The sequence below is a fragment of the Halichoerus grypus genome, chromosome 2 (genome assembly GCF_964656455.1).
Source record: "Halichoerus grypus chromosome 2, mHalGry1.hap1.1, whole genome shotgun sequence".
NCBI lineage: Eukaryota > Metazoa > Chordata > Mammalia > Carnivora > Phocidae > Halichoerus > Halichoerus grypus.
In genome coordinates, this window is record NC_135713.1 from 10,883,550 (window position 1) to 10,895,580 (window position 12,031).

The 12,031-nt window shown below is 41.9% G+C and overlaps 1 protein-coding gene across 1 annotated transcript in view; it reads right to left on the minus strand.

The window, feature by feature from the left end:
- Positions 1 to 12,031, minus strand: part of DNAH5 (dynein axonemal heavy chain 5) — a 216,419-nt gene that overhangs the window by 21,042 nt on the left and 183,346 nt on the right. Inside the window, exons 69-71 of the mRNA XM_078066500.1 lie at positions 6,203 to 6,324; positions 4,291 to 4,440; positions 40 to 285 (exon numbers count right to left, since the gene is read on the minus strand). Of these exons, the coding sequence (XP_077922626.1) occupies positions 40 to 285; positions 4,291 to 4,440; positions 6,203 to 6,324 (518 nt within the window). The remainder of the gene's footprint in view (positions 1 to 39; positions 286 to 4,290; positions 4,441 to 6,202; positions 6,325 to 12,031) is intronic.

Here is a 12,031-nt window from a genome sequence, read left to right on the forward strand (position 1 = left end):
TAATAACAACATAACCTAAAAGTAGACATTTGGCCTCACATTCGCCATGGTCTGCTGTAAGAGCTTGCGCGCATGGACCTCCTGGCCCTGGCCCATGGACACATAACGGGTTTCTATTTTTAATCTCTTCCCCAAGGCAATGATGGAATCCGTGGGATCTGAGCCCATAGACAGGAGACAGATGAGTGGTGTCCGTGGATCAGATTCCTCCCACGTCTTTTCCAAGTCCAGGATAACTCCTTCTGCATAGCGCTCTCCCATAGAGTCCATGATGTACTTGCGGGCCTGCCAAAAACAGTACAGGAATCACCAAAACTGATTCTAACTCTTCCATGTGTTATGATGCAGGGTGGCTTCCAAAATTCATTTTGGTAGAGTATCTCAATGATGTCCACAGTAACTCTGCCAGGGAAATAGGACAGAGATATTTTTCTTGTTGTATCTCCACTCTACAGATGATAGAGAGGCTGTGTTATTTGCCAACATACAGTCACACAGTTCAAAGACCAGAACCCAAGTTGGCTGACCACTTGTCTGGAACCTGTTCTATACACTGGCTACTTCTTGGTACATAAAAAATTAAAATTATTAGGAAACTGTATTATTTAGGATGCTTTAAGGGAAATGTATATGCATTCTAATACAAATAACCAGCACAATGCCTGGGATTTAATGGATACTTATCAATAGATAACTGAATGATTTCTTATTAAATGAAATATATTAGATATTTAACGAATGAGTTAATGTTTTAACGATTTAGTCCATAATTATTCTCCTAATCATTCTCATGATCCCTTTCCATTTTTGGCTTATCCCCTTTACCATTAATTTTGTTTTGACTGAAATACATGCTCACAATATCACAGACTTTGTCAACTGTATTATCAACCATATAAAAATATTTCAAGTAACAACATAGTCCTTTTCCAAACAAAGTAAAATAATTAATCAATAAGATACTATTATGAGTATGACCTTTAGTCTCTATTCTCCCTCTGGTAAAAACTGGGTTTCCTCATTGGGGAGGGCATGTGCTATGGTGAGCGCTGTGAATTGTGTAAGACTGTTGAATCACAGACCTGTACCTCTGAAACAAATAATCCATTGTATGTTAAAAAAAAAAAAAAGAAGAAGAAGAAGAAGAAGATAGCAGGAAGGGAAAAATGAAGGGGGGGAATCAGAGGGGGAGACAAACCATGAGAGACTACGGACTCTGAGAAACAGAGGATTCTGGGGTTGGGGGTGGGGGGATGGGTTAGCCTGGTGATGGGTATTAAGGAGGACACGTACTGCATGGAGCACTGGGTGTTATGCACAAACAATGAATCATGGAACACTACATCAAAAACTAATGATGTAATGTATGGTGATTAACATAACATAATAAAATTTTAAAAATTAAAAAAAAAAGATCAAATGGAAGAAAAAAAAAAACTGGGTTCCCTCAAAGAAAAATTTCCTATTCTGTTTTCTTCTCCTACCCCCATGGGAGTAAAACCCAAGTTTCCCTCCCCAGTGAGATTCCCCAGAAAAATTTCTCTCACATAATAAGCAGAGTGAGGTGGGCCATGGTGGGACCCCACTTCCATTTCCAGAGAAACACAAAACAGTTGTAGGCAGGGTTTCCCTTAAATCAGAGAGGCTTGAGATAGACCTGGGCCAAAATGAGAGTGGTGCTGGTTAAACTGTTGTCTTTGACTTACAAACATCCAAAGTTTGATTTCAGTCAGTAAAACAGGCTCTTCCTCCATTTTGAATATCCAGCTATGCACTATGCATTCTCAAAGTGATTGTCACACCCCAGGTCTCTGAGTTTAAAATTTGGGATGATGTCCCCGCTCACGTTTGTCCTCTTTGCAGGTTAGAGTGGGAAGGTAGTGGCTACAATAAGAGACTCATCCAGATTTTGGGTGAGGAGTGGGATTTATCTAGACAAGGAGGACAGGTAGGAGAGCCAGTGTGGTGAGAATTCCATGCAGAGAGCACAAATGCAGAGACCTTGAAACAGAAAAGAGCAAGTCACCAAGAGGGGACAGAAGGACATGCAGTATGACTTATGTAAGATTCAGCTGTGGGGCACCCAGGCTTCTGCATAGCTCGTTGGCACAAATGGAAACAGAGTGCCACATTGTCACAACTTACTCTTCACACACTTCTGAAGAACATTTTTGTCCCAATATCTGATTCCAATGAAAAATAAACAAGTAAAAAACAACAAGTAAACCTCTGCACCTATTCTGACCCTCTTCGCTGAGTGTTTTTGAGACACAAATGTGTATGAGGCATGAGATACCCTCTAAGAGTGCACTGTTTTTGCAACCAGGCAGCTGAATGTCCCCTGACATGGGCAGTCATGCTCATCCAAAATACTGAGAACAAGCCTGATGCTGCTTATGGAGAATGGGGACTAAATATACCCACACTGTAGACCTTTGAATATACGTCCCAAGAAGGTGTCTGGTTGAAAATCACAAAAGGAATGTAATGTGAGTATAAGAATTTCAGAGGAGAGGACATTTTTCCAGAGGGCCCTTGTAGATCTTAAGACTTGGGTGTTATCAAAGAGGCCTTGGGAAGCCACTGAAAGACTTTAAAAAGCAAGGAATAGCATAATCATATTTCCATTCCTTCTAGAGTATACAGGATAGACTAGAGTGAGCAAGAAGGAACAAGAGGAGATCCCAGTTAGGAAGCCATTGCTGCGGTCAGTCTATAGATGACAGAAGCTAGGATGAAGATGACAAAATTACAAAGGAGCCTTGTAGACTTAAATTCAGCATTGAACCAAATAAAGTGTTACATGAGAAAAAGAAAAGGAAGGAAGGAAGAGAGTAGAGGGAGAGAGAAAGAGGGGAGAGAAGGAAGGAGAGAAGATGGAGGAAGAAAGAAAGGGAAGGGAGAGAAAGGAAAGAGGGAAAGAAGGAAGAAGAAAAGAAAAGAAGAGAAAAAAAAGAAAAGAACAGAACAGAACTACTTGAACCTTCTACACTGTCCTTAAGGCAACAGTTTGACAATTCTTTTGGGCAGGATAAAAGTAATGAAGTTGAGAAGAAAAACTGAAGGAAGGGTGATCTCAGTTGCCCTGCATTACAGAACTCATTTTTCTTTTCTCAATAAATCATTGAATCTAGTTGTTTTCATGATTCCTCTGTACCTACCTGGACTTGGAGGTGGCTTTTCCCTGTTTTTAACACTCCCTCTGGAGAGTGGAGGGGAGAACTTCCTACATTCTATTATAAACCCAGCGTATTGTTAACTCTATGGCTTGTTTGGGGAAGCCCCTAAGGAATCCACCTGAGCTGAATATTCAAGCTGAAGTTTTCATTGTGAAGGCAGGACATGGGCAAGCCTTATTAGCAGTGACATTTCCAAGACAGGAGGCCAGCAGATTAAAGGTCTTTGAAAAGATGGATCTTCTGCGGGCAGGATTCACATTTAAACCATATGTAAAACTGACAGGGTTTTCGGCCAACTCTTGCATCCAGGGTCCTGAGACTTCCTGGGGTTATAACTGTAGATTGGGGAATACTACGTCTCCCTCTCATCTACCCTCCTCCCAAGGTTTCCACATCTTTCCTACTTCTTTTTTTTTAAGTATTTTTATTTACTTTTGCAAGAGAGAGAGAGAAAATGCACGAGTGAGGGGAAGGGGCAGAGGGAGAAGCAGGCTCCCCGCTGAGCAGAGAGCCCGATGCGGGACTCGATCCCAGGACCCTGGGATCATGACCTGAGCTGAAGGCAGACGCTTCACCGACTGAGCCACCCTGGCGCCCTCACATCCTTCCTACTTAAAGAAACGTTGTTTTACTACTAACAAAATGGAGCAGCCATATCATTTTTGAGTTAATATAAAAATGGTAATGGAAGAGTAACACATTACTTTTATGTCATAAAAATAAGCCGACCTTAAAAACATGGCTTTCTCATTCACTCCTGTACCATTTAGACCAAAGAAGATTATTAAATCACTTAGCCCAAATGTACACCTCACTACATTTGTTTACTTTTCCATTTGCCACAGAGGTATTGCCAGAAAACTCCATAGAAGCCCCCAGGAAAATTCTCACTGGGATTAAAATATTCAATATTTCTTTAAATTTAAAAGGAAATTCTCCTTAAAAATATTCTCCTAGGGGGCGCCTGGCTGGCTCAGTTGGTGGCACATGTGACTCTTGATCTCAGAGTTGTAGTAGGTTTGAGCCCCACAATGGGTGTAGAGATTATTTAAAAATAATAAAAACTCTTTAAAAAATATTCTCCTATTTTTTTCTAATATGAACTTTTTACCTGGGCAATGGTTCTGTCAGGACACCAGGATCTAATAAGGAGAAGACGTCTAAAGCAGTCAAGAGATTTATCATAGGCATTTGGAAGGGGTTCTTCCTCAGGGTTTTCCTTATCAAACCAAATTTTCCACATTTTCTCATTTCTTGATATCTGAAAATACCAGGGAATAAGAATTGCACCACAGCACAGAAAAATCTTTCAGTAATAGTTCACGGTTATTTCTCATCATATCTTCTGACTATTCCAGACACGTGTGAATGATATCCCATGACTTTTTTTTTAATTTTATATTCCACTACCAAAAATTGTGACAGTCTAAAATCAAATGTGATTTGCTCTAAAATCAGTCTGCATTAATCCCAGGTTACAGCTAGCTTTTGAAGTAGGGAGAGCCTTGGGTTGTTTAATTTCTTCTAATGCCTTTGTGGTGTCAAATTTATGAGGAATAAAGAAATCAATGAAAACTCATTTTCATTATTTTAAGGAAATCTGATTTGCTCCATGAAATCCTCTCATGATCAGGAACCAGTTCACTCACTTATTCACATATGTTTCCTCATTTTCCAGGACCACTCCTGGCACAAAAGAAGACATTTAATATATGTTTATTATTGAACGAAAAGCTTTTTGGTCAATACTCTATTAATCTAGAATAATTTGAAAGATACGATTTAATATCACCATCAAATGAGTAATGACACACACGCTCCCTTTACACGATTGATAAGGAGGAAGAGAATACAGTCCATTCTCCTTTGGGGCTTAAAAACAGAGACGGCATTCCATGGGCAATCATCTCCAAAACATAGAACAAACAAATAATGTCAGCAGATAAATATGATCCAATATTCTCTGGTATATTCCCCTTGATTAAAGCCCCGGATATATTTCTTGGAAGCCTAATCAAAGGGAAAAACATTCCAGATCCGTATTTAGAAAGTATTGTGTAAGAATAAAAAGTAATAACCTCCCTCTATCATGAAAGACTACATGACGTGGAGGGATTTCAGGCATAAGACAATCTCCAGAAGACAGCAACTTCAGGAAGAGGTATCAGTTGGGGAAAGGTCACTAGGAGTCATCTCATGATGCCAGAGGGCATTCAAACCTCCCAAATCAAAGTTATTTAATGCAAAAGAATGGGTTAAATTATATGGTAGAAATAATACAGACTACCAGGCATAAGCCAACACATACAGATAGAGCCAAACAGTAGGTTTCTGGTCAACCTAAACTGGGAAATTCAGGAACCAACCTTAGCACATTTTCTGGTCATAAAAAGCCTACAACTTGCGGCTGAATAAAGCCACCTTGCTCTCAGTGTGATTTCTCTCTGGTCATCTGATTCTCAAGAATCTGTTTCTTGGTTTATCTAAATTCAGCTCTCTAGACACAACTTCCATGATCCCAGCACACACACAATTCATCAGGAACTGGCTGGTTATGACAGGGTAATAACTTGTAAAGATAAGGGGCCAAGGATTGGCATCAGATTTATGCCCAGACACCTGGCTAAGGCCGTATCATGGGAGAACAAGAGACGAAGAAGAAGAGAAGAACAAGAGGCGAGAAAAGGATCTCTAGCATTTAGAGGCAGGCTGTTCATATTTCTTTTCGTTTAATCTCCAGGAAGATGGCAAAACCTCTTAAATATGTCTAGTGATTTCATTGAATCTCTCAGTTTTCCCACTTGTGGATCTCCAGTGGGTGTTACTGACATGGGGCACTGGACGGCACCAGTTAGAGGTGGGTGGGGTCTGCTTCATCAGAGCGTGAGTGAGCGGGAGGAAGGCACCGTGGCAAGAGTGACAACATTAAACAATCTCTCTCTTCCACAAATACCATAGCTAGTGATAAATCAGGAAGCTGCTCCCTGCGACACTGTCGTAAGCTTATTCAAAGCACAAGTTACCTGATCAAGGACATCTGAAAACTGTCTGAGTTTGCTGAGTTCCACCAAATTCAGCCAGGTCATGTCCAGGATCCATTTAGATGGTTTAGGAGGACAAGCTTTAAGGTCCAAGGAGGCACCTCCTTTAAAATTAAACATAGAAAGTTACTAGATTTTTCTTTCTTTACTCTAAAACAATCTATTTATATACAAAATCTTTTTCTTACACTTTTAATTATTTTACCACCTTGACATTTTTTTAAAGATTTTATTTATTATTCTGAGAGAGAGAAAGAGCGTGCATGTGTGCGTGCGCGCACATAAGCAAGGGGAGGAACAGAGGGAGAAGCAGATTCCACACTAAGTAGAGAGCCCAACACAGGGCTGGATCCCAGGACCCTGAGATCATGACCTGAGCCAAAGTCTGACACTTAGGGATGCCTGGGTGGCTCAGTCAGTTAAGCATCTGCCTTCTGCTCAGGTCATGATCCCAGTGTCCTGGGATCGAGCCCCACATCAGGCTCCATCCTCAGCAGGGAGCCTGCTTCTCCCTCTGCCTGCAGCTCCCTCTGCTTGTGCTCTCTCTCTCTCTCTCAAATAAATAAATAAAATCTTTAAAAAAAAAAAATCTGACACTTAACCAACTGAGCCACCCAGGCGCCCCATTACCTTGTCATTTTTTAGCCTCAGAAATATGTCATAGTAATGAACAAGCTTTATAATTGAATAAAGGAATAGATGATTTTAGAAAAACACATTTAAGAATCAGAAACATAGGTGTGGACCAGGGGGACGCTGGATTCTGTCCTAGCTCTATGTGGCCAAGGTCTAGGACAAGGCAGCTCATCTGTCTGGGTCTCTGTTTCCAAATATGTACACAGGGAATAATGAAGCCTGGGTGTTGTGATGATGACAGAATGAGAGAAAATATATATGTAAAGCGCACAAAACAGGGTCAAGACCACAGTAGAGGGTCACTAAATAAGCAGCTATTGTCAACATTAAGCACTGCTCGATGTTGGCACAAGCTCTTTCAAGGAGAGAATTTATCTAGAAATGTCAGCATCACTACATGTGTTTAAACTACATGTGTTCTCTTCTAGAGGAGGGGGGAAAGATGGGGGAGGAGTAGGGGACCCTATTTCAACTGGTCCCCGTAACTGAGCTGGATATCTACCAGACCACTCTGAGCACCCACGAAACCAGCCTGAGATGTAAGAAGATCTGGATCTCTACAAACAGAATATCGCAGGCGGTTGGTTTTGAGGGACGAAGCGGAGAGCCGTGATCCTGCGGGCAGATATTGGAGGATAAACGGCAGCGGGAGGGAGCCTGGCCGTGGGGATCCTACACCACCGCTGAGTGACAGCCTCGCGCACTGCGGACGGGCACAGACTCGCAGACCAGTAGCGTTGGGAAAGGACTTTAGGGCAGCCCCCGGGGGGGAAACCCGGAGCGGTGGGGTCGCGCGCACGGGAACTGCAGCCTCGGAGACGGAAACCCGGTGCGCTGGGGTCCCGCCGATGAACTGCAACCCCCGGGGGTGGAAACCCCGAGCGGCAGAGTCCCGCGCGCGCCCGAACTGGGAGCGGCTGGCGGTTTTAGAAGCACAAAGGGCAGAGACGTTCCCTGACCTGGAGGCAGGACTGGGAGCACTGCGGAGGGGCGCACAACCCAGGCCGCTGCAGTTTATAGCAGCACGGACAGAAACGGAGACAGTGTGGCCTGGAGAGCTCACTGAGGAACAGACTGCGGTCTCTCTGCTCTGAGGCAGAGGGTTGGAAACGGTCTCTTCTGCTCTGACTCGCGGAAGAGACGCGGAAAGCCGCCAGGGAAAGGCGCCAGAGAACAAAAGCCCCCAAAACTGATTCCCGCTGAGCCCATCCCCCACCACAGGGGCGCAGGGCGACTCCGCCCAAACAGGGTTGCCTGAGTAACAGCGCGGCAGGCCCCACCCCCAGAAGACAGGCTGGGAAAACAAGAGGCCAGCAACCCTAAGGTCCCAAGAAAACAGGTGCATCTTGCTTGGGTTCTGGTCAATAATTTGGACTCTGTACATTCCCTCAAACACCCAGCAACAGAATGACTAGGAGGAGGAGCCCCCAAAAAAGAAAAGACTCAGAGATTATGACTTACGCTGCAGATTTAAAATGGATGCAGATATAACCAAGATGTCGGAGATGGAATTCAGGCTAGCAATTGTGAAGACAATGGCTAGAATGGAGAAATCAATTAATGGCAACATAGAGTCTCTAAGGGCAGAAATAAAAGGGGAATTGGCAGAACTTAAAAATGCTATCAATGAGATCCAATCCAATCTAGATAATCTAACAGCTAGGGTAACTGAGGCAGAAGAGAGAATAAGCGATCTGGAAGACAGTATGATAGATAAAAAGGGAAAAGAGGAGGCCAGGGAAAAACAACCCAGAATCCATGAAAATAGAATCAGAGAAATAAGTGACACCATGAGGCATTCCAACGTCAGAATCATTGGAATCCCGGAGGGAGTGGAGAGAGAGAGAGGGCTAGAAGACGTATTTGAGCAAATCGTAGCTGAGAACTTCCCTAATCTGGGCAATGAAACAAACATTTGAGTCCTAGAGGCAGAGAGGACCCCTCCTAAGATCAAGGAAAACAGGCCAACAGCCCGGCATGTAATAGTAAAACTTGCAAATCTTAGGACCAAGGAAACCATCTTAAGGGCAGTTAGGGGGAAGAGATTCCTTACGTACAGAGGGAGGAACATCAGAATAATGTCAGACCTATCCACAGAGACCTGGCAAGCCAGAAAGGCCTGGCAAGACATATTCAGGGTACTAAATGAGAAGAACATGCAGCCAAGAATACTTTATCTGGCAAGGCTTTCATTTAGAATGGATGGAGAGATGCAGAGCTTCCACGACCGGCAGAAGTTGAAAGAATATGTGACCACTAAGCCGGCCCTGCAAGAAATATTAAGGGGGGTTCTATAAAAGGAGAAAGACCCCAAGAGTGATCTACAACAGAAATTTACAGGGACAATCTATAAAAACAACGTCTTCACAGGCAACATGATGACAATTAATTCATATCTTTCAATAATCACTCTCAACGTGAATGGCCTAAACACTCCCATAAAACGGCACAGGGTTGCAGATTGGATAAAAAGACAGGACCCATCCATATGCTGTCTACAAGAGACTCATTTTGAACCTAAAGATACATCCAGACTGAAAGTGAAGGGATGGAGATCTATCTTCCATGCCAGCGGACCTCAAAAGAAAGCTGGGGTAGCAATTCTTATATCAGACAAATTAGATTTTAAACTAAAGTCTGTAATAAGAGACACAGAAGGACACTATATCATTCTTAAAGGGTCTATCCAACAAGAAGATCTAACAATTGTAAATATCTATGCCCCCAACATGGGAGCAGCCATCTACATAAGCCAACTGTTAACCAAAATAAAGAGTCATATTGATAACAATACGTTAATTGTAGGAGACCTCAATACTCCACTCTCAGCAATGGACAGATCATCTAAGCAGAAAATCAACAAGGAAACAAGAGCTTTGAATGATATATTGGACCAGATGGACCTCATAGATATTTACAGAACATTTCACCCTGAAACAACAGAATACTCATTCTTCTCGAGCGCACATGGAACTTTCTCCAGAATAGACCATATACTGGGTCACAAATCAGGTCTCAACCGATACCAAAAGATTGAGATTATTCCCTGCATATTCTCAGACCACAATGCTCTAAAACCAGAACTCAATCACAAGAAAAAAATTTGGCAGAAATTCAAACACTTGGAAGCTAAAGACCACTCTGCTCAAGAATGTTTGGGTGGGTCAACCAAGAAATCAAAGAAGAACTTAAACAATTCATGGAAATCAATGAGAACGAAAACACATCGGTCCAAAACCTATGGGATACTGCAAAGGCGGTCCTAAGGGGGAAATACATAGCCATCCAAGCCTCACTCAAAAAAATAGAAAAATCCCAAATTCACCAACTAACTCTACACCTTAAAGAACTAGAGAAAAAGCAACAAATGATGCCTAAGCCACACATTAGAAGAGAAATAATTAAAATTAGAGCAGAAATCAATGAATTAGAAACCAGAAACACAGTAGATCAGATCAATGAAACTAGAAGTTGGCTCTTTGAAAGAATTAATAAGATTGATAAACCACTGGCCAGACTTATCCAAAAGAAGAGAGAAAGGACCCAAATTAATAAAATTATGAATGAAAGGGGAGAGATCACAACCAACACCAAGGAAATAGAAACAATTATTAGAAATTATTATCAACAACTATATGCCAATAAACTGAGCAATCTGGATGAAATGGAGGCCTTCCTGGAAACCTATAAGCTGCCAAGACTGAAACAGGAAGAAATTGACAACCTGAATAGGCCAATAACCAGTAACGAGATTGAAGCAGTGATCAACCTCCCAAAAAACAAAAGTCCAGGGCCTGATGGATTCCCTGGGGAATTCTACCAAACATTCAAAGAAGAAATAATACCCATTCTACTGAAGCTGTTTCAAAAAATAGAAACAGAAGGAAAACTTCCAAACTCATTCTATGAGGCCAGCATTACCTTAATCCCCAAACCAGGCAAAGACCCCATTAAAAAGGAGAATTTCAGACTGATATCCCTGATGAATATGGATTTCAAAATCCTCAACAAAATCCTAGCTAATAGGATCCAACAATACATTAAAAGGATCATCCACCACGACCAAGTGGGATTTATCCCCGGGATGCAAGGGTGGTTCAACATTCACAAATCAATGTGATAGAACACATTAATAAGAGGAGGGAGAAGAACCATATGGTCCTCTCAATTGATGCAGAAAAAGCATTTGACAAAATACAACATCCTTTCCTGATTAAAACTCTCCAGAGTATAGGGATAGAGGGAACATTCCTCAAGCTCATAAACTCCATCTATGAAAAACCCACAGTGAATATCATCCTCAATGGGGAAAAGCTGAGAGCCTTTCCCTTAAGATCAGGAACACGTGAAGGGTGCCCGCTCTCACCACTGTTGTTCAACATAGTACTAGAAGTCCTAGCAACAGCAATCAGACAACAAAAAGATATAAAAGGTATTCAAATGGGCAAAGAAGAAGTCAAACTCTCTCTTTTCACAGACGACATGATACCTTATGTGGAAAACCCAAAAGACTCCACCCCCAAATTACTAGAACTCATCCAGCAATTCAGTAATGGGGCAGGATACAAAATCAATGCACAGAAATCCGTTGCTTTCTTATACACTAACAACGCAACTGTTGAAAGAGAAATTAAAGAAACGATTCCATTTACAATAGCACCAAAAACGATAAGATACCTCGGAATAAACCTAACGAAAGAGGTAAAGGATCTATACTCCAGGAACTACAAAACACTCATGAAAGAAATTGAAGAAGACACAAAAAGATGGAAAAATATTCCATGCTCATGGATCGGAAGAATAAACATTGTTAAAATGTCTATGCTACCCAGAGCAATCTATACCTTCAATGCCATCCTGATCAAAATTCCAATGACATTTTTCAAAGTGCTGGAACAAACAATCCTAAAATTTGTATGGAATCAGAAAAGACCCCGAATCGCCAAGGAGATGTTGAAAAAGAAAAACAAAGCTGGGGGCATCACGCTGCCCGATTTCAAGCTATATTACAAAGCAGTGATCACCAAGACAGCATGGGACTGGCACAAAAACAGACATACAGACCAATGGAACAGAATAGAGAACCCAGATTTGGACCCTCAACTCTATGGTCAAATAATCTTTGACAAAGCAGGTAAAAACATGCAATGGAAAAAAGACAGTCTCTTCAACAAA